Genomic DNA, 27,995 nt, shown 5'->3' with positions numbered 1-27,995 from the left:
TGTAAAAGACACTGTTAACTATAAGCTTCCAAATATAAAGGACCATATTTTGTGTAATTATATTTTTCAAAAGCTTGAGTTTTGTTCTCAAATTAGTTCGGCACAGTAGTTAAAAGACATGGACTTAAATCTTGGCTTTACCACTTACTACCCCATGTGTTTCTAGGCTTCCATTTCTTCATCTATACAATAAGAAAAATGAGAATGCATATAAGGCACACAAACTAATATCTGGCACAGGAAAAGTATCCAAATATTAATTCATATTTGCAAACAGTTTCAAGTTCTGATATAAAAATGAAAAGAAATGTATTGTAAAATAAGAAGGGAAAGACTGTAGATCTTAGATCTAAATGATTTGTAATGCCCCTTTAATTCCTGGATATAAACGATTCTTTGATTATATACACAGACAATGAAATGTAATTCGGGCTTTACTGAACAAGAATTTAGAAAGAAACCTAAGCTCTAAATCCTAAGCAACTGATATAAAGGTTCAAAACTCACGATAACCCAAGTTAACAACTGATACAACATTCATATAACAAATAGAAGAATTCCATGCTGTTTTGCTGAAACTCAGTTTAGCAACATTACAGCAATTGCTACCAGTGCCCAAATACTCCATTTCCAGGGTGGGACAGAACAAATTCCAAAATGTCTGTGACATGTTAGCATTATCACTTGTTTTATATGATGACAATCATAAAATAGATTTTATAAATCATAGAACAGTGCATTATGGAAAAACTTTGAATTGAGCTATATACGATATCAATCTTCCCCTCTTCAAAGAAAGCATTTAAAAATGTAGTTTGTTTCAATAAATACATTGAAAACATTATTATAAATTATACTGGGAATCCAAATAGATTTTATCTACCTTGACATTGTATTTAAATATCTGTAAAAAATCCTTTGAAATAAAATTTGCTACAAAGTCAAAAGAATTTCATCAAGGTCATAGTGGGCATATTTCAACACTAGATAGTTCTAAGTGTAACTAGATGCTGCAAATAAGGAATTAAGGTGGAAAGATGAGCTATGCAGGAGGTGGGGTACCTGGCTGGCTCAGTCGGTGTAGAGGATGCAACTCTTGATCTCAAGATCTTGAGTTCGAGCCCCACATTGGACGTGGAGCCTACTTCAAAAAAAAAAAAAAAAAAATGTCCAGGAGGTAACTGAGCCTTTCAACATATTGAGATCATATTTTTAAAATTCTCATTTTCTTTAAATTATTTTCATATGACCATAATCCATTTATATAAACAAATTCAGTTATAAAAACAAAATTAAACCATTTTTACCCTTTTTTATGTAAAAATTATTTTAGATATGGAGAAAAGTTGTAAGAACACTACAAAGAACATATTTTTCCTGAATAATTTACTGTCATTACATCCCATAAATCCCTAATATTGTATTGTGTACTAACTACAAATACAGATCTCTTTCTAAATAATCCCAATTTTGCAATCAAAATTTAAAAATCAACAGTGATGTATCACTATTACCATGAAACATCCCATTCAAGTTTTACCAACTGTCCCATTAATGTCCCGAAGAGCAACAAAATTAGGTTCAGGATCACACATTACATTTTGTTTTCATGTTCTTTAATCTCCTTTGACCTAAAATACTTCCCTACTATTTTCTTATTTCTCATGATCTTGATACATTTGAAGATTACAGGCCAGTTATTCTATAGACTATGCCTCAATTTGGGTTTGTCTAATGTATCTTCACACTTGGCTTTAAGGTACACATCCTTTGGTAAAAATATCCAAGAGGTGATGTTGGGCATTTTATCACTGCATTCTACAAGGCAGCGCACAGTTCTAATTTGACCATAATGGTGATAATAAACTCTGACAGCTTGATTAAGGTGGTTATTGCCAGCTTCTCCATTGTAAAGTTACTCTTTTTTCCTTTTCTAATTAGTTTGTGTGAAGATACTTCGTGTGATTATAGAAACATCCCATTCCTCATCACTGACTTTGTTCATTTATATAATCCATTTTATTCATTTATATAATAATCAATTTATGGAATCCTATTTTATTCGGCGGGTTATAATTTGTACTTGTCATTATTCATTTTGATACCCCAATTGTCCTAGTTTGGCCAGGTGGAGCCTTTCAAGCTGGCTTTTGCACCTTGCTGACATGTCCCCATCATCCTTCAAATACTTCCTTACTTTGTCATCTTAGGATGCTCCAGGTTCATCATAACCTTTTCTTGTTCCAGCTATGGAATGCACCACCTCTCCAAAGAGTCCTGTTTCCTACGTATGACTTCTCTTCTTGAGACTAGAAGGGGTAGGCTCTTGTTTCATTTCTTTGACTCCTAACTCAGGACAATCAGTTGATGAACTCCAAATTAAGTGGTGAAAGGATTTAAAATCAAGCAAGTTTAATAAAAACTGGCAAAAAATATGATGCACTAAACTTTTCCAAACTCCACAATACTCTACCCCTGTACTATTTTGAAATTGTAGTAAAAGCTCTTTTGACTGTTTCCCTTTTTCTAAATTCCATCAACACACTATATTTTAACTCAACATGCTATGTATTAAAAGCTTTGATCTAAGTAATACAGTAGTTACCGTTAAAACTTTGAAAGTTTTCTGGCTAAAAGGATCCATGACCATATTCCCAGGTGTTACACTAATGATAAACAGTATGGAAAAGGTACTCGCAAGAGTCTTTTCCAACTAATACACAATGTCATGGCTCATCTCCTTTAGTGTGAATGATGAAGCAGAGTCACTGGTGAAACACTTGCTTCCAAGGACGTTATTTGGTACATTAACACACTATAATTTTATATGTACAAAAAGAGTGAATCATTTCAAGGGAGTCACAGGAGTACTTTCTCAGGAAAACAGCAGGATAACATAAGACTTGGCATGACAGTGCACAAATCTGTGTTAGCAATTCACTTTCCTGAAGTAATCAAATTGGGACTAGAAAGTAATGGGGCTATATAAGGCTCTCTTACAAAACATGAGAAAAGACACTTTATTTTTAATTACTGAAAATTATATATGCTGGTAAAATACAGTGAAGTATTTTATTGTCTGATAACCATTTCCTGAGGGATACAAAAGAAATATAGTTGTACACCTCGTGACACCGACACACCTCTTCTTGTAACAGCACTAACGTAGCATAAAACTGTGAAGCAGGGACTTGCAAGTGGTTTTTGAAGTAATTCTCCCAAAGCCCCTCCAAGCAATATAATAACTATTGGAGTCATTTTTACAAACAGGAGGCTAAGGCTCTGAGAGATACTCTAAGATAACACAGCTAGTGAATGGCAGTTCACATTCAAACACAGATCTACAAGTTAGCACAAACTTAATTATTCTGATAAAGTGACATAAAAGAAATTAAAAGAAAAGCAACAGGGAAATGGAAATAAAAGCTAAAATGAGATACGTTTAAAAAAAAAGATTATTTAAGGGAAGAAAGGACAGAAACGAGAACAAATGACGAGCTGAGGTAACAGAGAGAGGGAGGCGACAGTGGTGGAGGCGTGCACCGCAGAGGCGTGGGGTGTTAAACAGGAAGACCGCTGGTTTCTCTTGCATGTTTTAGGAAGTGTAGTGACCTAAGTTCAGATTAGAAATGGTTTTCAAATGTGATGAACTTCTTCCTACTTAGTATCTGCTTTCTCTTAGTTATCAGAAAACTTCTAGGACACTACAGTTAAGTATACACTGAAAGGAAAAATACTTTGTTTCATGAAATTAAATGAGGGGCAACTTGTACCAAGGTAAGCTCAAACGGAAGCACCAGCCTCAGTATTTTTATTTTTATTTACTACTACTCTTTCACGGATTTCCTTGGGTTCTCAAGGATCTAAGTAAATCTTAATATGCAATCCAAATACCTTAAAGCTAGGAACTGACCAGCATTCAGGAAAAGAACCAAATATCCCCCACAAACAAAATGACAAGGTGATCAGTAAAGCCAAGCTAGGCTGGAGGTGGGGGAGGGGTGACGGCAGGGAAAGCCTAGTGGGTCTAGTGTAGCTGGTAAAGCCCAACCTGAATGAAGAGGGTGTTCACACGGGTGCTGGTGGCTTGGCCCAGTAGTGAGAAGAGTGTCCCTGTAGGAGGGCAGTCCAGTCTGGTGCACACCATTGGAGCACATGTAGGATGAAGAGGATGTCCTCCACAAAAGCACGGCCGGGCTGCAGGTGAGGAGGTGCAGGGGGAGAGGTGGGAAGGATAAAGGGGGATACGCCTGGTACACAATGCCAGAGCATGAGCTCAGTGTAAAGGGTGTCAACACAGGGCGAGTCACTGTTGTGTGGCCTGGAGTGGGGTGGTTAGAGCCTGAGCTGGGTGAAAAGGATGCTTGTGCAATGAAGGGGACAGTGACAAGTTTGGTTACATACAGGAAGTAAATATATTAAGGAGACTTGGAGCCAGATTTCTCATTGTCAGGAAAAGGAGAAAAGTAGGATGAACTCTATTACTCAATTGAAATGGAAAGTATCAGTGCCAACTTATGATTTTCAATACAGACATATACCTATAATTAGGAATACAATGTAAATGTGTGTACACGTATCTACGCATGTATACATGCACGAATGCACACGCAGACACACACACACACACACACAAATGAATGCAAAATCTGTTCCCCAGCTCTTTCCCTGAGAGGGTCTGGGAACAGTGATAGTCCAATAACAATCAGTGTATCTAGTTCCCCACTCTTGATTTCTAAATACCATTCTCCAAAAAAAGGAAGCTGGATCAGGGAAAATACAGTGTGAGTGTGGAACATCTTGTTACATGGAAGGACAACACTAGGACGACACATGACACTTGAATGGGGTCTGAAAATTAGATGCAGTAATGTATCAGTGCCAACATCCTGATTTTGATGGTTGCATTATGGTTGCTAGGAGAAAATCCTTGTTTCTAAGAAACGCACATTAAAGTACTTGAAAGTGATGGGGCTACAGATCAGCAACTTTATCTCAAATAGTTCATCGAAAAAAAGTTCCTTGTATGTATTTTCTATGGTCTGCGATTAAATGGATGAATGGATAATGGAAATGGAGGAGAAAAGGCAGTAAGGTGGAGGGCAGGAAGAACTACTCACTGAGGTCTTCAGCCAGCTGAACTCGTTTGCCAGTGAGCAGTTTTACCTTCTTCTCGCTATCTTCAGCAAAATCTTCCAATACCTCTTTCACATTTTTCTCTAATCGCCTAACTGTTCAAAGTAAACAAAAAACTTGAGGAGCATTTTTATGAATGCACGAGGATGATAAATTAGCAATATTTGGAGAGTAGGTTCCAATTTTTCTCATGATGTTAGATCTACTGAGTTCAGACTTCTCAAAGTTATAGGGAGAATCTGTACCTGTTATACAGTACTTTTATCCAACATGAATCTAACATATTCTCAGAGAAAAGTCTATTCGCAAGTCCTAATGCTTTAAAGAAGTGAAGATTTCCCCAAAAAACTTAAGTGATGTTCAGGAGTCCTTTTCTAACAGTTTTTATGTAATGAAGGGAGACTCCTCATATGTTTTATCGCCCATCTTTTCCAATTATGATTTATTTTTATTAATATATTAAGGGAAGATTACAGTTTACAATTTTTCTAACAAATCTATTTTTATTTTTAAATGTATTTTTAATTTATTTGAGAGAGAAAGTGTGCCTATGGGGTGGGGAGGGGGAGAGGAAGAGAGAGAGGGAGAAAGAGAATCTCAAGCAGATTCAATTTTATGACCTTGAGATCATGACCTGAGCCGAAACCAACAGTCAGAAGCTTAACTGACTGAGCCATTCAGGTGCCCCTAATGAATCTATTTTTAAAGAAGAATTTTGATATCCTTCCCTTAAAAATGAGTTACTACTATTTTTTTGATGTTAGAATTAGAAAGTGGTCCCTCTGTGGCTTACCTTCAGTGTTTGTAAGTTGCTGTCTTAAAGTATTTGCAGTGATAGCAAGCATGCGCTGTATTCGCCAAAACAGGACGACATCATTGCATTCCAACTGAAATTTAGGTAATTAAGATTACCAGATACAAATTTAAAAATGAAAACCATGATCATAAACACATACGATTACTGAAGTTAGTACCTATACCCCAAACTTCAATAAAAAACCTCATATTTGCCTAATACATATTTTCCTATTGTAGATACAAGCCACTGAATCTTCTCCGCGCAGGTCCATGAACATCTGCGTAATTTGGCTTCAATCTGCCCCCACCCCCTGAGGTTTGTTTTGATTCCAATGACAAAGCAAATAAATTTGGAAAGTACAGAATTTCATGACATTATATAGAAGCAGAAATTCATAGCATATACCCTTAATTTTTAGTTTCAGCTAATAACCATGTTAGCTTAAATATACCCTTAGGTTAACCTCTTTTCTTTGACTGTGCACTCAAGCCAGTTTTGAAATGCAGCTGTATATAAATATAAATTAATGATATGTTTTAAACGAAGCTTATTCTGTAGAGAGGTCTTCTCAACAATTATGCAAAAAACTTGCCACTTTTAACATAGGTATATTTAAATACAAATTTATTTTAAGCTGTAGAAAACTCAAAACCTCTTACTTTAGGGGTCTCAAATAAGATCACTGATTAATAGAGAGCTCTTTCAGAAGGATATTTTAAAAAGCATTTCTGCTTGTAAAAAAAATGCTCAAAATACATCGGTCTGCTGCCACCTAGGGGTTACTCTGTGAAACGTGGCATTCAACAATGTACAACTTGATATAGTTCTTTTAAATAATTATTTAGAGATTTTAATGATATAAATAAAGAATTACACTATAAGAAAAAGCACCATAAAAACTGTTCTTGCAGTATGATTTCCACTATGCAAATGGACTGTTATGTCATACACATGCACACACAACTACATATAGAAAGAGTTGAACAGATATATATAAAAATGTTAACTAAAATTACTTCTAGTTCGGGGGATTATAAGTGACTTATATGGAATATTAAGGAATTTTTAAATAAGTGACTATTTCCTTTTGCATTTTTTTTACATTTGTTTATTGCATTTCCACAACAAGAATGTACATTTTCTAACATAAAAAAGTTAATTCTTGGGTGCCTGGGTGGCTCAGTCGTTAAGGGTCTGCCTTCGGCTCAGGTCATGTTACCAGCGTTCTGGGATCGAGCCCTGCATCAGGCTCCCTGCTCAGCGGGAAGCCTGCTTCTCCCTCTCCCACTCCTCCTGCTCGTGTTCCCTCTCTCACTACCTCTTTCTCTGTCAAATAAATAAATAAAATCTTAAAAAAACCACAAAACTTAATTTTTTTTTTTAAAGATTTTGTTTATTGATTTTTTTATCAGAAAGTGAGAGCACAAGCAGGGGGAGTGGCAGAGGGAGAGGCAGACTCCCCGCTGAGCAGGGAGCCCGATGTGGGGGTCGATCACAGAACCCTGACATCATGATCTGAGCTGAAGGCAGATGCTTAACCAGCTGAGCCACCCAGGTGCCCCCCAAAAGTTAATTCTTAAAAAAAAAATTAAAAAGTGGGTTAGTGCCCATTATCTGCATATAAAATCTTATAGTGTGTAAAATATAAACTAGTAATACCTTAGAAAAGACAGAAATTAGGTTATTCTTCATAAATCACACATACTTTCCCCAGCAGATCAAAGGATTTAAAACTAATGCTAAAGTTGTAGTTCGCTTTTAAGCATCTAACAACGATCACTAAAAGCATTTCCCCTTGTTTTTGGACACCTTACCTCAGAATCTACAAAATGCCTTTGGTAGTAGTAAAAGCCTCTTCGACAAAGGTTACAATGGTTTAGAGCTGTTTTTAAGAAGTGTCTTCTATACACTTGGTGCCACGTATCTTTAATCTAAAATGAAAAAAGAACACAAAAAACAAAGAGTTACCATACACTCTGCAGGTTGACCACATTCTGAAAAGCCATCCAAAGAGTTTACTTGTAAAAAAAATAGTTAAAACTAATGGTAATGTTATTATTCTACCAATCTTTTTTATCCATTAAAAAAAATTTTTTAAGACAAAGATTAGATTTACCACTACTCTGACCCCTTACCAGTTTATGTAATTCCAAATGTGCAATGTTTTTTAACAAGCATTGTTATTATATTCCTACAAGCATCCTGTACAGTAGATAGGGTTGAGATTATTCACTGCCCTAGTCAGACTTAAGGAGCCCCAAGGAAAAAGGGGTGTTGAGCTTAATCTAAGGACAGAGTTAGGCCTAGGAAGCTGGTCTCAGACCATGTCCATCAATGCAACAGTATTTCCTTTTTGATTACTACACTTCATTGTTACCACAGCAAAACGACCCCCCTAATGTCATTACTATGTAGTTTGAGTGTTCAAGGTTCTTTCACACCATTATCTTTTCTGAGCATGACATGTAATAATGTTAAGTAGGTATAACAAATATCATCAACACTATATGACAGATGAGGAAAGTGGAAGTTCAAAGAGATTAGTTACTAATGGTACTATTACTAATAAATGGGATGAAACTGTGCTAGAATTCACATCTCTGACATCTAGCCCACCTGCTATTCTTGTTATAATACTTTGCTAATTATTTCATAGCTTCATAAAGTACCCTGAACAAAATGTCTCTTGGAAAAAACCTGAGATTTTCTTGCTCAGAAAAAGTAATTAAGATATATAGCCAAGGCATATCCTAATATGTGGGCAAAGTACAAATGTGGATAAATTAAATTTATATTCAACTAACAGTTTCATGTAATCATTAGTTTTAATTTCATTTTCAATTTATAAATAATGCTAGATGTAACAGCTTGAACTGCTTTGAGTTCGACCTGCTTTCTTTTCTTGTTCTGACCTCTGGTGGAATTTATATTAAGTATACTCATTTCTCAGGTGCAGAAACATAAATAGTAGATAATCTCAAAAAGAATTTATGTGTGGCTCTGAAATTTATTATATGATTATTTTCCCCCTTAGAACTATTTTTCTAATTGGGTTTCACTTAATTTAAGCTAATATTATAATGAAATTTCGATCCCTTACACCCTGACTGGGGCACACAGGCCCAGAAAGTTATTTTAAAAAAATTTTTCCAAATAAGCATTATGAAGGTAAGTAAAACATAGTCTAAACTGTAATTATTTTTATTCTTATGTTTATTATGAATGAGGAAAATGAGACAGAACCCTAAGGCACTATCCAATTTAATAAAAACTTAACATTCGTCTTTTTTCTAAACCTACTCATACCTGATTAAGGTACAACTGACCGAGAAAGCACACAGATAAATGAATCGTATTGAAGCAGAACCTGTATCTGCAATCTGAAGCAGTGTAGTGGGGTGCAGAGATGTGGCTGAAGAACCCCCTCCTGCCAGAGCTCCCTGCTGAACTTGCCCAGGTACGTCACTTTTCTAAGTCTCAATCTCCTCACTTAGAAATTAAAGCATTACACTTAATAAAGGAATACTGAAAATAAATCTCTACTCCGTGCACAATCAAAATAGTCTCTTTTCACTGTCAGCAAAAGTATACACGACCAGAGTCAAATCAAGCACTTAAATATCCAAGTAACATGTGAGAAGTAATCACATTTCAACACGAGAAACAATTAGATTAAGGAAGCAAGTTCATGCTTATCAGCAATATGTATTACCAAGCTTGGGTCCACTTCTACTCCTCGGGATTCGAGGTTCTTTCGGACTGTGGTTATCTCATCGCTCGCCAGATAGGCCGGGTGCTCCTCATTACACTTCAACATCTTCTCCAATTCGTTCTTGGTTTCGTTGTGGACAAACTTTAAATTGTTTAAAAGAGAGCTGTGTTTTAGACGGTTCATGATTTGGTACACTTATGAAAAATTTTAATAAATAGATTGCTATTGCACAATAGGGTACCCGAGCCCCACATAAGAAATAAGAAAGAACATAGTATCTTGGCTTATGAACACAGGACAACCGACTTACAAAGGCAGAATAAGCTGGACTTAGGCAAGGGAAAAAAACCCCAAACAAACAAATAAACAAAACAAAAGACAAACAAATTAGCCTTGTTATGTATTTTACTTTTGCTGAAATGTTTTATCATCATAGTACCAGGTACCTTACTATATAGCTTCTTGACCTTAGGGTAGGGTATCAGTCTAGGAAAAAGGACCCTGAATACATGGGAACAGATAATGTTCTATAAATGATTCATATCTAAGAACTGGATGACTGTAAGGACTTGCACCTGCTGACATGTTTCTTTTCTGATAAATTAAATATGAAATTCAGAGTTGGGATTTAAAAAAAAAGTCTTTTCATTAAAAATTGTGCTTTAGACTGCTTTTCCAAGGTGCCTATCATCCTCCCTTTTTAAGATTTTATTTTTTATTTATTTATTTTAAAGATTTTTATTTATTTATTTGAGAGAGCAAGCAAGGACGAGACAGAAAGCAGGAGACAGAGAGAGCAAAAGCAGGGGCAGGGGCAGAGAGAGGGAGAAGCAGACTCCATGCTGAGCAGGGAGCGCAAAGTGGGGCTCCAACCCAGGACCCTGGGATCATGACCTGACCTGATAGGCAGACGCTTAACTGACTGAGCTACCCAGGTACCCCTAAGATTTTTTTAAGTAATCTCTACACCCAATAGGGGGCTTGAGCTTATAACCCTGAGATCGAGGGTAGCACCCTCCACCAACTGAGCCAGCCAGGTGCCCCCCAAGGTGCCTATCATTCTTTAATGTACTTCCAATCTCTTTTCTACTAATTGTTTGCAGTCTGATGACCCAAAGAAGAAAACATATACATACTAGTGATAAAATTGAAAATAAGACTCTTATACAGTGTCAAATTACGTTTATCTTTTTTTTCAATCCTTTCAAAATTCCATGGTAAAAGAAACTAGCTTCAAATTCACTAATTTCTCTGAACAAGCTACTACCACAACACTCTGCCCCAAACTGTAGCAAGCTACAGTATTTTTGAGTACTTACAGAAGAATACAATGTAAATGTAAATAACTGGCTTATAAATGAAACCACTAATTAATATTCTCTGAAAGTATGACACTTTAGAAGAGCTATTACTTAATGAAGAGAAATTTTACAGTTTTCTTAAACATCTGCCCTTGGTCTGAAGTAAGAAGAAAATCTCTAAGTTAGATGATATTCCCCAACTCTTGTCTTATTTTCACTTCTGTCTGTCCACCTATACCCCTGACCACACTGGGTCTTCAGGAGGACACTACTCTCCCATCCATCCTGAACAAGATCTCCACAGTTCAGCTCAGACACGGTGAGAATGTTTCAAAGGGATGGATTTTTCCCTAGAAAACTAAGTAAAATGTAAAAAAAAGTACAGAATAGTTTACAGAGCATAGACTTCTTATCTTTAACACAGGACAATTTTCAATTTCTTTTCCTGCTAAATCAGTTATTCAAAAAGACAGAAGGAATTGTTACACAGCAACCTAAACTTGCAGCGTGAGACATGGGGATAGTCTCAACCTCTTCTAGAATCTGTTTCTCACAGTAACCTCTGGGAATTAGGTCTAGAATAGTGGTTTTCCACAGGGAACAGGAGGGATAAAAAGGTTAGAGAATGAGAACTTGATTCAGTGAGTCTGATAGGAGGGGCTTTCTTTTGAAACAGCAAATGAAACATAACACATACAAACACCTCCCCAGGCAGTCCTGATGTCCCTCCCCCTACACCCCCAATTATGGCCTCTGTTCTAGAGTCAGTCTGGGTCTTATACATGCTGCCCTGAAGCCCTGAGAAGGCTTAAAGGGTTTCCATATTCCTCTCCTAGGCCACAGATCCCTGCATTAATCTTCAAACTAATTCCTCTACTTCTCTTGCAGGGATCCTGTATGGGTTCAAATTCCTGAGAAAATCACTTACAACTACGAATTATTTCTGAGAGTGTTTAACCAAAGCACATTTGCCACTAGTTGCTGAGGCAAGTTGCCATCATTGATTACTCTGGAGACTTTAGGCCTAATTTCCCTTAAGCCATGATGGTCAGACACCATTTTTGTTCCAAGTTTATCTGCCTCGCGTCAGTTCTTTTCAATCAATTCTTCTTCTAGTCTTAAGATCAGAAACCTCTGATGGATCTCCTAGAAATTCTTTTCTGACAGACTTCGTCCTCTCAGCCCATGTGTCGAGAGAGATAACTGATGCTCCCTGAAAACACGCATGATCCAACCACTAACTCTGTCCACTTCCTCGGCTTCTCTCCAGTCTCTTAATGACTCATTTTTCCACAAGAATCCTATCAGAAAAAAGAGAAGAGGAAGACTGACCCTTTACTTTTTTTTAAGACAAACTGGAACTCACATCTGATAGACAGCTTATGAAAAAAAAAAGCATGAAACTAATCTGTATATATATAATATATATATATACACACACACAAATATATATATATATATACATATATAGTGTTGATTATATAACTTATTTCTGTATTTAAGATGGAAACAAAAAAATAAAAAAACAGGAATGACATGGCATTTGGTAATTTTCCATTTTTAAAATTTTTTCTCTTGATATTTCTGTACCTCGGTCTCCTTTAATTACATGCATTCAAAGACTGAAGGAAAGAAAGGGGATTGGATTCCACCTCTTTTTCTTATTCATTACTTCCTTCACTTATGTATTTTGGTCCTATATTCTGTTTTCTCTCTTTTGTTTAAGGAATGAACGTAAGCATGAGATGTGGTGTAAAACTGAATGCTAGCTAGGAAGAGAAGCTGTAACAATAAGGAATAAAAAGATGGTACGGGATGGGGACTTGAATGATCTGTACATCTTCCCTCTATTCATTTGTCAAGTTATTTACACTTGCCTTTACCATTTTGTTCTTCTGAAGTGCTCATTAAACATTTACTGAATGAATAAATTCTACAGTTCTACTTCCTGTCTGAATTTTTATACCTATTTTGGGAACACAGCAGCAAGCTAACAGAAAAATCCAGAGGTAACAACAGATGAGGCAAAAAAAAGTCACTATAGCTTTTATTCTAATCAAATCCACTCTACATCCTCCGAAATCCTTGTCATTTTTTATTTCTGTTCATAACTTTAATTTTCGCTTTACCTCAAACAGGGAATTGAAATAAAGTAATCTACCACAAGAGGGGCATGGTTCATCTCCCCTTCCTCTTAATAACACAGCTACTTCACTTAAAATAAAACAAAACAAAACAAACCCAACTTTCTTTTGTAGTTTTCTATTTTATCTAAAGATTCATTATAGTTTAGAAAGGCTGATACAAAACATTTGAAATTATTAAGCTTGGTCTGGAGGCACACAAAACCTGTATTTTAATGCCTGATAAAATAAATGAAATTATATCACAACACAGAGGTTTGTTTTTTACCTGTTCTTGGGTCCGGTTCTTCCAGTATAACCACCTCTTTTTCCAATCTGGACCTATCATGTTTTCAATTGCATTTTCAGCTAGAAAAATTAAAACAAATTTTTTTTTAATTCATCAAGAATTGTATCACTTACCAAGTACATAAATTATAACTAATAATAAACAGTCTTGCTTACTTAACTATTTCAAACTGCTGTATCAATATAAAGTCAGCTGAAATAAAAAGATTACAGGATTGATGCGGTACATATATAAGAAATAATTTAATTTGTAAAGTTCCTGTAAGTATAGAGACAAACACTAAAACAGTCTTCAATTACAGTTTTTTAGAATATGAGCACATATAAACGTGTCTGGTTTGTACTAAGCACTTGACTGAAAAATCTCACAAAAAATATTTAACTATAATATTAATGACAAAGACTATAAAACGCTGGTTTCATTTATTTTTTAAAACTTTTTTTGTTTTAAACAAATGTTCATCAAGTTGGATAATTCCTTCACCACTGGGAATACTCAAAACTCAATAACCTGTGTCCCTACTTACTATCCTTGAGACGAGCTTGAAGAGCTTCTTCCATAAAATAAATAGCTGCATCCCACTGCTGTTTATCAGATATGGAACGGTCTTCTAAAGCATTGTGCTGAATAACCCTCTGAAGCAACAAGTAAAGAAAAACAGCTAATTTGATTTATGCCTTATCATCATAGCAATTTTATTCAAATAGACAGCTTATCAAATACACAATATAATAGATGTACCTAAAACATAAAAGTATGTTGCTTCCATGCAAATGCAGGAGGTCCTATTACCTGCCTATTTGTCAGCTTTCTTCCAAAAGAATGAAAAGTGAAGATTTTTTCCTATACCAAATTAAATGAGCTACGTATAAGATAGACAGAGGCATATTATACATATAACTACATAAAACCTGCACCTAGAACCCTAGTTCTCAGGAGTTAATGATTCAGATCACCGCTACCTCTTCTTTTTGCCATATGATCTGTGTGTCCGCATTTTCAAAAAAGAGGAGAAAAACAACCACTGTCTCACTGTTAACATCAATGAAAAGTATAAAAGAGAGAAGCTTAAAAAGTCTGGACAACCATAAGCAAATGTGAGGTATTTATTATAAGAACACCAATTTCTAAATTTTATAAGCCTTGAATGAATGAATGAAAAAGGACACTTCTTGCAGAAAGCTAATCCTAAGGCATTTAACAAGAATGAATATAGTTTTTAAACATGAAGACAAACACTTGTTTAAAAATAAATTGTAATTACAACCAGCCCCCAGTGAGATATGCATTTTCCTAGAAAACCGTTCCATCTTCTCTTTCAGCGGGGCCTCCTCCTAGCTGTCCGAGCAGAGCAGGTGCTTAAAAGGTTTATGGTGATGCACGTGTTCTACATAACAAAAGATCTGTTGGAGGTGGAGGATTTTGTGAAGGTCAAGAGCCAGGCTTTGTAATTAGAGCAGGGCTTGAGTCTGAGCTTTGCCAAGGACAATAAGACGACTGCTTAAGAACTAAATAAAATAGTGCTTACAAAATACATTGTAGAGTTTCTGGCACCTTTCAAGCATTCAACATGTGGTAGTTAGCATTGTTTTAGGAGTCTAATATTTTATGACTCAAATCCACTGAAAAGCAATGCATCTAATTCCTTTCACTACCACCAAGGGTAAAATGAGAAGCAGCTATCTGAGCCATCTGTGGTTCAGGCCCATGTAATGGCTAGTGAACAACAATCTGTGGCAGTTTATAGAAGCCTGTTTACTACGAAGTTTGACTTTTCTCTGAAACGACAGCCATGAAAGAAATAGCAGAGAACTGTTAAAGGGCTGATTACAGAGAGTTAAACTACTTCTTTCCCTCATTATTTGAAATTCAGAACCTTATTGAAATGGTCGTATAAAAGTAACTTCTTATAAAAAGGGTATCAATTTGAGAAATTATATAAAACTGTGAGGCTGACACCGTAATACATAAATGACGTACCAAGCTGTCCTCCGCAAAATCATTCCACTTGTGGCGTTTAATACTTTCTTCTTTAACAGCCTCTTTAAGTTTATCAAATATGTCATCATGCTCTTTCCCTTTTGGTTCTGTCATGAAGCGGGAAAATTCTTCTTGTAGGGTCTCCCAAGCAACCTAGATTTAAAAGGAAAAAAGCTGTATTTTACTACGTAGTTTAATATGTAACATGACAAACACGTGAATTTAAGACAAATAGATATAAAAGTCAACTTATCACAAAATACATATGAAACTACAATGGTTTCTTTTTTTTTTAAGGCAGCAAATATAAACTCTGGCCTAGAGATCTCACACTGGTAGCTGGTGGGATAGATCTGGAGTCCTGACATGTTTTGCTAGACATACGGTGTTTTAAATTTTAAAAAATTAGTAGCCAACACTAAAAACAGACTTCATATAAAATGCTTCCAGCCTCTCTTGAACTATCTGGCACCACTGTACCCGCATTCCTACATAACTAACTGGAGTTGAACAGGGGCCGCCCCCTTGAGACTCCAATCAGCCACCGCGGTTAGTTCATTTATTTCATTCTGTACAACATTTGAGTTTGCCTGCTGTAGAAAGTTTAAAATGTCATAATGGTTTAATCTTCTTCACATCTTTGCCTTTATGCAAATATATGAAGCAACGCATCAACATCTTCAATTAAACTGAGTATTACTTATATTCAATGTAAGTAATAGTCAACCTATATTATAGCTAACTTGGAACCACCTGGCCAGTGAAAGGAAGAGCATAGTGTCAAAAGTAACTAAGAACTAGATCTTCTTGTGATTAAGCGAGCTAGTTAATGCTGTATTTTTTATTTAGCCCTCCTCATTTTAAACATTAAGAAATCACGGCATAAACAACATGACTGTCCAAGAATACCCAGTGAGGTATGAGAATCTATGTTTCCTGACCCTTTAGCAGATCCACATCTTTCTGCCACCCCCAAGCATGAAGGGAGAAAGCAGCAGGAGACAGAATGACCACTTCTCTGCTGAGCCTTAGGATGTGACCACATCCTACCATGGGACAGGGCCCGGATGTCAGGGCCAGGTGTGAGAAGAGCTAGTGGAGTGGTGGCAGCAGTCCTCTAGTTATTTTAGGGGTAAATGTGTCAAGAACGGACAGGGGTCAGCTATACGCAGCTTTGGTAGAACAGCTCTCAGTTCTTCTAAAGAGAAGCTTGAAGCAGCTGAGAAAAGAGGTGAGGAAGCCAGGAGTGGAACAGGATGGGAGAGCGGGGAAATACACCCAAGTAATTAAACAGTTGACATTTTCAAAGTAATGAAAAATAAAATTATCTTTAACACTGCTCCCCATTTTGTGAGCAACCTCACACGGAAGCACAGGACACGCTGAGTCTTTGCGAGAATAATCATTCTTTAGGCAATGCGCACGGCAGATCAACTTAGATGACGACCATCACAGTAACAGCAGGCACTGTGCAGTTACTGTGAGCCAGGCACGTCTACATACTACATACATACATATTCATTTACTCCTTATAACAATCTGTGAGGTAGGCAACATTATCATCCCTAACGTACAAATAAACAGGGAGCTTAAGCACCTAGTCCAAGGATCACACAGCTACTAAGTGGTAGAGACCACGTGTAACAGAAAAGCATTCTTCAAGGTACTTCCCTATAATTCCAAGTCTAACCTTCTGGCAGGATCCTAACTAAGGAAATGATTATTTAAGTATAATTGAGCTCTGCAGAAAATCAATAAACGAAATGTTTCATCCATTAAACATTTTCCTTATGGAACCCTTAACCACAGAAAAAGTTAAAAGCATTTCACATTCAAGCAAATTTCGTTGGTTTTGTTACATGCTATCTTTGGAACAGAACCAATACCCTCAGACCAGCACTATACCAATTAGTAAATTTTTATAATGGTAGGTAGTCACTGGTAGTAGCATTAAGATTAATCCCAATACAGAGATGAGGAGTAAAGAATAAATGGAGCATAATGACCCAAAGGAGAGACAGTGGCTGCAATGGGAATAAAACCTAAAATTCACTGCTCCTACTCCCTTCAGATAATGCTTCTTACCCATTTAATTAAATTATATCCTAACCTCTACTGCTTTATTAGGAAGCTGTTTATCAGTCCACTGTTTAAGCTTGATATCCACTGTTGTATTAAAAGTCCCTGAATTCATGGTCTGTGCAGCTGGAAGATAGATATTTTCAATCACGTGAGTTGATACTCTTTCCCACAAAGACTGCTGAAGGATTTCTTCCCTGAAATTTAAAAAAAAAAAAGTTTCAAAAACACCAAATTTAAATATTGTTTTTAAAAACAGCTTTATTGAAGTATCATTCACTTACAATAAATTGCACATATTTAAAGCTTTGACATATGACACACCTGTGTGCATCACCACAATCAAGACTATAAACTTATCTGTCATCTCCAAAAGTTTTAGCCATTCGATCTGTTTTATTACTAGAGATTGGCTTATATTTTCTAGAACTGTATATAAATGCAACCATACAGTATACTCTTATTTCGTCTGTCTTCTTTCATTCAGCATATTCTGAGATTCAGCCATATTGTTGTATATTTATGTTTCACTTCTTTTTATTGCTGAGTAGTATTCCACTATATGAATCTATTTATCTATTTACCTGCTAATGGACATCTGGGTTGCTTCCCATTATTGGCTATTCCAAATAAAGCTGCTATGAGCATTCACTGTACGGTAAAATATCTTGGGTAAAATATCTAGGATTGGAATAGCTTGGGTAAAATATCTAGGATTGGAATAGCTTATCATACGGCAGTCATATAAATAACTATTTATGGTACTGCCAAACAGTTTTTCAAAATGGTTGAACTATTTTACATTCCCACCAGCACAGGATGAGACGCTCTACATCTTACCAACAGTTGATACGGTTAGTCATTCTGCCAGGTTTACAGTGGTACCTCACTGTGGTTTTCATTTGCATTTCACTAATGACTGATACTTCTGAACATCTTTTGGGGTGCTTATTTGCCTAATATTAATACATACTTTATATGTATTGACTGTGAAGTGGAGTCTAAGTCTGAGAACTTCTTGGTATAATTTTAACAAGTTATCAGACCACAGCACAAAGAGATGTTACGGGATATTGCTAAGTAAAACTGTAAGTAAAAAAGTAAAACTATCCAACACATCATGATAAATAAAGGTAACAATACAAAAGATGGATAATCAAGTTGAGAATCTTTCCTGCCTTAAAAGACATCTTAGAAGAACACAGATCTCTAAACAAGAAAAAGACAACTATTTCAGTCAAGAAAAAAAAAAAACCTGAACTCTCAAGAAAATATTTATTTGGCTTCTCCCAAACTAATTTCCACTGTAAGATAACATTACACCACACAAAAACATTCTGCTTACCAAAAGTGTTCGTTGTCAAGAGTAACCTCAACCCTCTACTATGCAGCCATAAAGCTCAGGGTAACAGAAACATCCCTGCTGTCCAAAGGCCAAGCTGCAATTTTCTTGGTTGAGGAGTGTCAACAATCCCTTCTATCTAAAACTCTTCATAATCACTCAACATCTTGTATAAATCAAGTCTACTGAGTCAATGAGTTTATAGCTGCTGGTTTCCCCTTGCTAACTTTTGGGTCTTTTTCTCAGTGACAACCAGAACACCAAAGAGTGTGAAGAAAGGATACACCACCGGGGACCAAAAGGACAAAGTCAATTTAGTCATGGTGTTAATGACAGATAATGATGGGGGAAAATTTTAGGAGCAAGCTGGAAGAAAAAAAAGCTTCTCAGGGTCTCATATTCACATATAATTTTAAACACAAATTCAAGATTTCTGAAAGATGAACAAAAGGCCAGGATCCAGCCTCTGACCACCAGACTTTTTGCTGCTCCTGCCTCAGAACAGACTTGGTCTATTATCTCTTCCTTGGAGTCTGGGCAGGAAGTGACATCCCAGACACCCTTTCAAGGAGGTAATAACAAAATCCCAGACCATCAAATCCCGACAAGCCTAAGGTAACTTTCTCACAGGAGGCTGCTTTCTAATCCACCACAGGTTAGCTGCTGTCACCTACCCTCACCCCCCATCCTGCCCTTTCACCATCAAGCTGCTGTCCTCGGTCTACACTCCCCCTGCTCCCCTTCATCATAATCATGTTTATTGTGCCCCCAATACTCTTTTCCATAACAAAAAACCACTTTACATTCTCACTCTTTCCGCGTTCCTTACATCCTCAAACCTTTCCTGGCTCTCCCTTCCAGCAGTGGTTGTCCTTACATTCTGCTGACCAGAAGGTGCTCAGAGTTACAGTGGAAGCCATCTTCTCCTCACCTCATAATCTCTCCTTCGGACCATTAGTTCTCGACTCTCACGCAAAAATCCCTGTGCTGCGGCCAGTGCATGTGCTTACGCTGTCCCCCACCCTGACGTGCACCCCTACTCACATTTCCTAGCATATGTTACGTGACTGTAGACTTTTCCAACCTAAATTTTGCCATCATTTAGGGAAAATTCCACAAATACACAAAATACAATTAACGTTATAGTTCTACGTATTCCCTTCATCTTCTCCAGGAACTTTACCTCCATTTTACTCCATTTTAATGAAAACACTTTTCAAAATGGAAATTCCTTGTTTCAAAGCAGAGGACTCAATCTATATAATAATTTCAACCAATACAGAAAATGTAAGAAGTCCTCCATAATTCCTCTTTCAGTAGTACAATCACTATTCACAGCTTAATTTATCAATAAAAACATTTAATGCTTGCATAAATATTTGTGTAAACACACAAATGTAAGTGGATCATACTACACAGACTGCTTTATAAATACTTTTAAAAATTAAAAGCACGTTACAGTTTTCCATGTCAACATCCTGTATTTTTCAATGGCACCACAGTAATCCACTCTATGAATAAATCAAACATGTTCATTTCAAATAGAATACATATGTTTTCAATTTTTTTACACTTATACATAAAACAACAGTGAAGATTCTTATATGTTCATCTTTGTCAAATATACCTTCATTCCTACAAATTCGCAGCAATGTAATTATTGGATAGAAATGTACTCACTGTTTAACTGGCTTCTCCATTACATCCCATCACTAAATCCTGTCAATTCTATCTTCTAGGTAACTTCTCAGATATATCAAAACTGTCTCCTCTTCTCCATCTGCACAACCACTATTCAAATTTGAGCCACCATCACCTCTTATCTACATAATTTCAACAGCAACTGCCTCTTTGTTCACTGCCCCCTTCTTCATAGCATTCCACTTTCCCTACTACAAAGATCTTTCTAAAATGCAAATCTGCCCCAAAGTTATTCAGCGGCCCTCGGTGCTCATGGGATAAATTCCAAGCTTCTGAACACGGCACGTATGGCCCTTGATAATCTGATCTTGTTTGTATCTACTGTTTTATATCCTGTCACTTGCCTCCTTCTGTGCTAAAGCCAGAGGTAACAGCCTTCAGCTACCTGTGTCACCCTGCTTGCTCTCACCTCCTGGGCTCTGCAATTTTCCTGTCACTGCCTTTACCTAACACCTTTAACCCTTTAAAATCTAGGATTATGATATCAGAAATCTTTTTTAATTCCTCAACTCTGAGTTAGGGGACTCCACTGTGCATTCCCATTTTCCTTTCACTCTTTTAACAAAATAAACTTAATACTTTTAACCAAAAGTTATATACGGACCATTCATACCATTTTTTAAAAAGTGTATTTCTATCAATACAGCCAGCTATCCTAAATGACATATGAAAAAGAGATAAATCTATAATAATGGTCACATAATGTTAATGGTATACCAATCTCTCCTGCTTAACGTCAGCTATCAATTTCTGATGATCAGGTATATTGTGTGAAATGATGAGAGCCTATTTCTGCCTCATGCGTCATATGTCAAATATAAACCCCCAACAACTTTCAAATAGTTACAATAGAGTAGGACGCCTATAAGTAAATTATAAACTATCACGTTTAGTGATATACTTGTAACACTGCTTCCAGATCAAAATATAGATCAAATAGTCCTGGCAATTAAATAATTAATATCTTAGTCACGCACCCTAAAATATCACATAAGGCATATGCAAAAACAAAACTACTACTTAAGACAATAACTACTACAACACAAAAATAAAATGCTTTGGGTACGATGCAGTTGAATTCAGTGTGGTATGAACAGTTACAATTAGGACTTGCTATTTTGATCTATGTTTGTGTCAAGCTATAGAGCCTGAAAAAAAAAAAAGCTGATGAAAAGATACAGAATCATCTGATCCAGCAGTTCACAGAATAAATCTCCAGCAGCCAGATGTGCTACCTCTCTCCCTTGCCTTCTCAATAGGCAACCCGGACATACAGCCTTCTCATCCTTTCACAATTCCCTTCAGCCACCTGCGTGTTAAGTAAATGACCCCTATCTTCATTGCTCACTTTAGTGCAGGTATACTTTGATTTCCGACTGCTCTACCCAAACGAAACTAACCATTTCATTTGATTATGCCAGGAATTTCCAGAGGCACCATATTTTTCTCCCATAAAGAGTATTATTAGTAATAATAGTTTACAAATCACTTTTTATGGATATTATCCTCATACAACCTAGTATGACAAGGAGTATTCATTCTTTGTGTGCACACGTGTGTGTGTGTGTGTGTGTGTGTGTGTGTGTACACACTATCTCTACATTATCTCTTGCAATTTCAAAAGCTAAATGGCTTACAGAAAGCCACAGAACTGGCTTAAAATGCAAATAATCACAAAGATAAGCTGGGTTGTATATATACCTGATTAATCAATCAACAAGTATAGATAAGATCAGAATCCTTTTTGGGATTAGGAGAGGAGATTGAAAATAGGTAAATTTTGGCTCCCTGAAGAGAGAAAAGGGTTCACTATCAAGGAAGAAAGGACACTGAGGTGGGGAAACAATACTGAATTCAAATTTAAGGACTGGACACTACTCTCTAGGCTCAATTTGGATCATCTTCAACTGAGCAAAAAGAAAAAGTACAAAAAATATTTATAATGACTGGCGATAAGGATAGTTCTAGTCCAAGAATGCTAAATTCTTAAAAACATTATAGACTTCGTTAGAAAGATAATTTATGCACAAGAAATTTAATTAAAATAGGATTGCAAAAAAAAAATCAAGGCTATTTATAGGTACACGGAACCTATTTTGGTTTCAGTGCCCTATTCCAACAAATTTAAGAGTGCCAAAATTCATGTAAACATAACTAGAAGGTGACAGTTTACCCCAAAAGAGATTTGCATGACTGTTTTTCAAAAGGATGCATACACCTATTTTTAAAAAATGTCCAATAAAATTCAACTTGAAATACTATTTGTACAAAATATATGAGGCACAAATCATGAAAAGCACCAACAGTTCTTACTCAGAAATGAGAACTTGAAAATATATACTCTTTTCCTTTCATAAATTAATTTTCTCTCTAGTTTTGTTCTCTGTGATTAATCTAACAAGAGCAACCAGGTTTTTTAATTAATTTTTTTATTTAAATTCAATTAATGAACATACAGTGTATTTTGAGTTTCAGAGGTAGAAGTCAGTGATCATTAGTCTTAAATAATAACCACTGCTCATTACATCACAGGCCCTCCTTAATGCCCATCACCCAGTTACCCCATACCCCCACTCCCCTTCTCTCCAGCAACCCTCAGTTTGTTTCCTATGAAGAGTCTCTTATGGTTTGTCTCCCTCTCTGATTTCATCTTGTTTTATTTTTCCCTCCCTTCCCCTGTAAGAGCAACCAGTTTTGATAGATTGATCTTTATCTAAAACACAACTTGATGAAACTTTTGCCTAAATGACTCGACAGAAATCAAAATTATATACAAGGTAAAGAAAGCCTAAGACAAATTAAGATTTAAAAAGACCATGGAGAAAGCAATTTTCAGAATCTCTCTTCTGAAAGATACTTAATAAATACATAATTTATTGTATTTAAATACTTAATTAGACTACAACAGTGGCTAGATTTTGCAAGAAATACTTTTTACGCTATTGCCTATTTATTGTTTTGGGGGATGAGCCAAGGCTACAATAAATCACTGCTTTATCAATCTAAATTTTAGTATTTCATTATAATCCATATAGTAAAATCTTTTGAGGAAAGGTCAAATACTCACCAATGTTTTGGTGTAACCTGGCTCAGACTGATAACTTCATCAAGGATTTCATTCTTAGCTTTTTCAAATAGTTCGTTCTAGGTAATATAGATACAAGTAAGTAAGATTTTCATAAGATCAATCTGCCCTGCCATGAGTTTCAGAGATCACTAAAAAGGCCTCTGACAGGCTAGTAGGCTGAGCTTACATCGAAAGCATGCGTGATCAGCAAATAATGTTCTTCTCTCCCATTCTCTCTTTCAGGAATACAAGTAGCCAGATAAGGACAAAGACATGGACACAGATGTCTACCTTATTCATTCAATTCTGACTGTAGTTTTTCATGTAACATTTGTTACGTGAAAATATCGATACATAGTAATTTAGTCTACTAGCATTAGTAAACTGATGCTTTGTTTTATAACAGATGGCATTTTAAAATCAAAGAAAACCAATACTTAAGTCCCACTAAATTAGAGTCTATTTCTCCACAGTAAATGTTGAAAAGGTAAAAAAAAGTTGATGTATAATTTTAAAAAGTTTACATTATATAAATAAATATATTAATTCTATAAGACCTTTAAAGAAATGTTCCTTGCTTTTTCAGAAAACATTTTTAAATACTTGCTTTAGCATCTTATGATCTATAATTATTTTTAATATTATATACTAAATAATTTAAATTATTGTAGAAGCGATAACTACACCCTTGCAGTTATACAGAGAACTGTATTCTTGCAGCTCTAAGTTAGTAATCCTATGGTCAAAACCAAAGCTTACCAGATTTTGGCTTGCCGGATTTTGCTCATCAACATAAATTCTGTTAGAGCACAATATTAAAAAAGACCTATACGAAATACATGAGGCATGCAAACATTACCCGGTCAAGTTCTCGCAGGCGAGGATAGTTATTCTTCCACTCGGTTTCAAGGTTAAAACGTGTTGCTGAGGAAGAAGGAAAGATGTTCCAGTTTCAGGATTCTCTTTCTTTCCAGCTGCAGTGGTTAAAGGTGATCTCACATATCTCTGTACTAACTGAATTTCTGAGTGTGCATCTATGGTTCCTGAGTACTCTGGCTCTCAACATCTCAGAATCTCACTACTGCAACCGTTTTCCAAACCAATCTTCTTGACTTCAGTTTCTCCATCTTCAATCCACAGAACACAGAGCTGAAACAGCTTAGTACAGCTGCTAAAGGCATGGACTCTGGATCACATCACCACGATTCAAATCCTGGGTCTATGATCTATTGCGTGTGACGCTGGGTGCATCACTTAGGTAAGTTACTCTGGTGCCCCACTTTCCTCTTCTGTAGAATGGGAACAATAACAATACTCATAGGGTTGCTGAGGCACTAAGCAGGTAGAATTCTCAAGTGGGAAAAGGGAAGAAAAGTATACTCTCAGCAAATGGAACTACGGAAGCAAAGCCACAGAGCAGGAAAGTGTGGGATTCAGGAACTAGGACAACATAGCTGAAGCACAGGCTGCCAGGCCTCCCAAAACCATTCCTCTCTTCCCCCTAAAAAGGGGGAATCTGAGCCCTCTGTAGTTTACTAAGCTTTTGCCCAAACACTACTGCAAACTTTCTACTCTGACTCTGCAAAGTGCTCCTTGCAATGTTTCCTCTGAAGCACAAAGCGTTCCTGAACAACAACGGACAATTTATATTTTTTTCCATTTTCCACAGGCCAGCTAATAGAAAATGAACTAAAAAGCAACTGTTCAGGGAATAAAGAATCTGCTGGACACCTAAGACTGCCAATTAGTAAAATGTCTGAAGTTGTTAGCCTATTTTAAAAAGCCAACTTACCTTTGAAACTATCAGCCTGTTGCTCAACTGACTCTCGTACCATTTTCCAAAAGCAGTCTGAAACGGCAAGGCTTAAATTTCTTGTAGTCACTTGGTGTGCCTTTAGCATGCTTGTCCTATTAAAAAATAACAAGGGCAACAGTACATAAAAATGGCAAAAAGGACAACACTCTCACCACGTTTGAAAATGTGCTTATAATATAACAAGAACAGCCCCTCTCACATTTTATACCAGCGCTGTTCAACAAAATGTTCGAGGATGCAGAAAACGTCCTCCATCTGAGCTACATCCAACATGGTAGCTACCAGCCCCATGGGTATTTGAGCCATTGGAATGTATGGCCGGTGTGACTGAGGAACAGAAGTTTAAATTTCTTTAAAGTTAACCAATTCAAATTTAAATAACCACCTGAGGCTAGTGCCTATCATGCTGGAAAGCTAAGCTCCAGACGCTTGTCACTTCTGGTCCCCAGAGATAATACACAAGACTATGTTTGCAAAAGCTATCTTGATTTACTATACTAATACAGATGCAAACGTACCTTGCCATTTTAAGATGCCGTACATAAGGTTTTAATATAATTCGTTGTCCTTTAGCTATTCTTTTTTGCTTTTCTATCAGGATCTTATTTTCTGTTATTTCTGTCAATATCTATTTAGGGATACCCCTTTGACATCCCCATTCTCCATTCCAGCTTTCCCCAATACCAGAAGAGAACCCAATACATGTACTCAAAATGTAACTCTTGGGGGCACTTGGCTGGCTCAGTTGGTAGAATACACAAATTTTTTTTTTTTTTTAAAGATTGTATTTATTTAAGGGGTGTTTAGGTGGCTCAGTTGGTTAACCATCTGACTCTTGATTTTGGCTCAGGTCATGATCTCGGGGTCATGAGATCGAGCCCCACTGTTGGGCTCTGCATCAGCACAGAGTCTGCTTGTCCCTTTCCCTCTGCTCCTCCTCCTGCTCAGCCACTCCCTCTCAAATAAGTAAATAAATAAAATCTTAAAACAAAAAAAAGATTTTACTTATTTATTTATTTGAGAGAGAGAGCGTGGGCATGGGGGGGGTGGGGCAGAGGGAGGGAGAGAGAGGATCTTGAGCAGACCCCCCCACCCCACCGAAGTGCAGAGCCCAATGCAGGGCTTGATCCCACAACTCTGAGGATCATGACCTGAGCCACAATCAAGAGGTGGATGCTGAACCGACTCAACCACCCAGGCGCTCTGATAGAGCACGCAAATCTTGTTGTGAGTCTGATACCCATGTCAGGGGTAGAGTTTACTTAAAAAACAAATAAATAATAAAATTAACATAAAATACCAGAAGGACGGGTTTCTTTAAAAGACAATTAAATAAAAATGTAAGTGGTGATTTTTAAATATCATTTCATAAGTAAAACAACTAAAGAGGTGTCCGTGTTGTCTTTCAGTGCCCACAGCCCAAGCGGCAGTTTATTGCACCAGCACATACTGTACCAGATGATAAGCTGCTCCTAATTCTGAGGAGCTTGAGGACTTGCCTATTAGCTACAGATCACCATCTGGGAAAAACTCTGGAAATTCAATGTTAAACTAACAGCTATAAAACAAACTTTTAAGTGAAAACAGTTTAAGCAACTCCCTCACTACAAAATCTTTAAATATCTAAACCATACACCTACTTTAGGAGTTTTGAATTTTGAAAAAATTCTTCTTCATATTCTCTTATAGCTTCAATGCTTTCAGAGCTGTTTCCTAGGGAAAGATGATGGAGGTTTAAGAAAATTAATCTTACTTGAAAACAAGAAAAACTTATATTATAATAATCCATCTTTGCATACCTTTGCCTGTTACAACAGCAAAATACCCCAGAGCTTTCATTGGGAAGAGTTTTCCTTCAATTATCTGCTGAATCTATTTTTAAAAGTGGGAAACAAATGTGAGATGTACGTTTATATAATTTCTTTAAAGCACAACATACCATTCAGAAAGAAAATTTAATAATGCTATATATGTATGTTCAGTCAAATATACAAATCTGTACAAAAGTATTAAAATGTTTTTCAATCGCTATTTGAGAGAAAAAAACAAATATATTTAATTTCACTACACTAAAAGATACATTATTAAGATCTAAGATACATTATTAAAACTTGGAATGATGTGTAGTGCTTTGGGGTCAGGCCTTAGTTTAATTTCAGATCCACCACTTACTAGCTATGAGGCCTTAAGAAGCTACTTACTTTTTTCAAAATGACTGCTGAGAAGATTCTCTAAGGCACTACGATACGTACCATGGTGTCAGGTACACAGAGGCACTTGATGAATGGCAGCTGTGATGATTATTTCCCCATACTCTTCTTTAAATAGATAAATTCTAACCAAGATGGACTGTCTCATCTTACTCTGTTCTTAAAAATATTGGGATCCATTGGCTCTCATCTCTTTTAGGGCCAAAAACCCTTTTCTAAATGTAATAAAAACTAGAGACTGTCCCCAGAAAAATGCGTATTTGCAGAGAGATCTATCATTCACACGATTTAAGAGTTCCGGCTCCTAGAAGCCGGTTCACATTAATACTGCAGTAAGAATTCCTCCTCTAAGACAAGTTACGCCCCTGAGCTAATGCTGACTCTTTGGTATAAAAAAGGATTGATACAAGCTTCACTGC

General features: G+C 36.4%; 1 protein-coding gene across 4 annotated transcripts in view; it reads right to left on the bottom strand.

Moving 5' to 3' along the window:
- Positions 1 to 27,995, bottom strand: part of OPA1 (OPA1 mitochondrial dynamin like GTPase) — an 84,701-nt gene that overhangs the window by 19,446 nt on the left and 37,260 nt on the right. For all 4 annotated transcript variants that reach the window (XM_045812749.2, XM_045812751.2, XM_045812750.2 and 1 more), the window contains 13 exons: positions 27,166 to 27,238; positions 27,007 to 27,079; positions 25,343 to 25,458; positions 24,410 to 24,474; positions 23,551 to 23,627; positions 17,472 to 17,637; positions 15,362 to 15,514; positions 13,908 to 14,016; positions 13,361 to 13,440; positions 9,648 to 9,788; positions 7,750 to 7,866; positions 5,930 to 6,023; positions 5,121 to 5,231 (listed from right to left, as the gene is read on the bottom strand). In XM_045812749.2, the coding sequence (XP_045668705.1) occupies positions 5,121 to 5,231; positions 5,930 to 6,023; positions 7,750 to 7,866; positions 9,648 to 9,788; positions 13,361 to 13,440; positions 13,908 to 14,016; positions 15,362 to 15,514; positions 17,472 to 17,637; positions 23,551 to 23,627; positions 24,410 to 24,474; positions 25,343 to 25,458; positions 27,007 to 27,079; positions 27,166 to 27,238 (1,375 nt within the window). The remainder of the gene's footprint in view (positions 1 to 5,120; positions 5,232 to 5,929; positions 6,024 to 7,749; positions 7,867 to 9,647; positions 9,789 to 13,360; positions 13,441 to 13,907; positions 14,017 to 15,361; positions 15,515 to 17,471; positions 17,638 to 23,550; positions 23,628 to 24,409; positions 24,475 to 25,342; positions 25,459 to 27,006; positions 27,080 to 27,165; positions 27,239 to 27,995) is intronic.

Source organism: Ursus americanus, chromosome 4 (genome assembly GCF_024610735.1).
Source record: "Ursus americanus isolate L20-20 chromosome 4, mUrsAme1.1.p, whole genome shotgun sequence".
Classification (NCBI taxonomy): domain Eukaryota; kingdom Metazoa; phylum Chordata; class Mammalia; order Carnivora; family Ursidae; genus Ursus; species Ursus americanus.
Note: the sequence above shows the minus strand (reverse complement) of the source record. Positions and strands in the feature narration are given on the sequence as shown.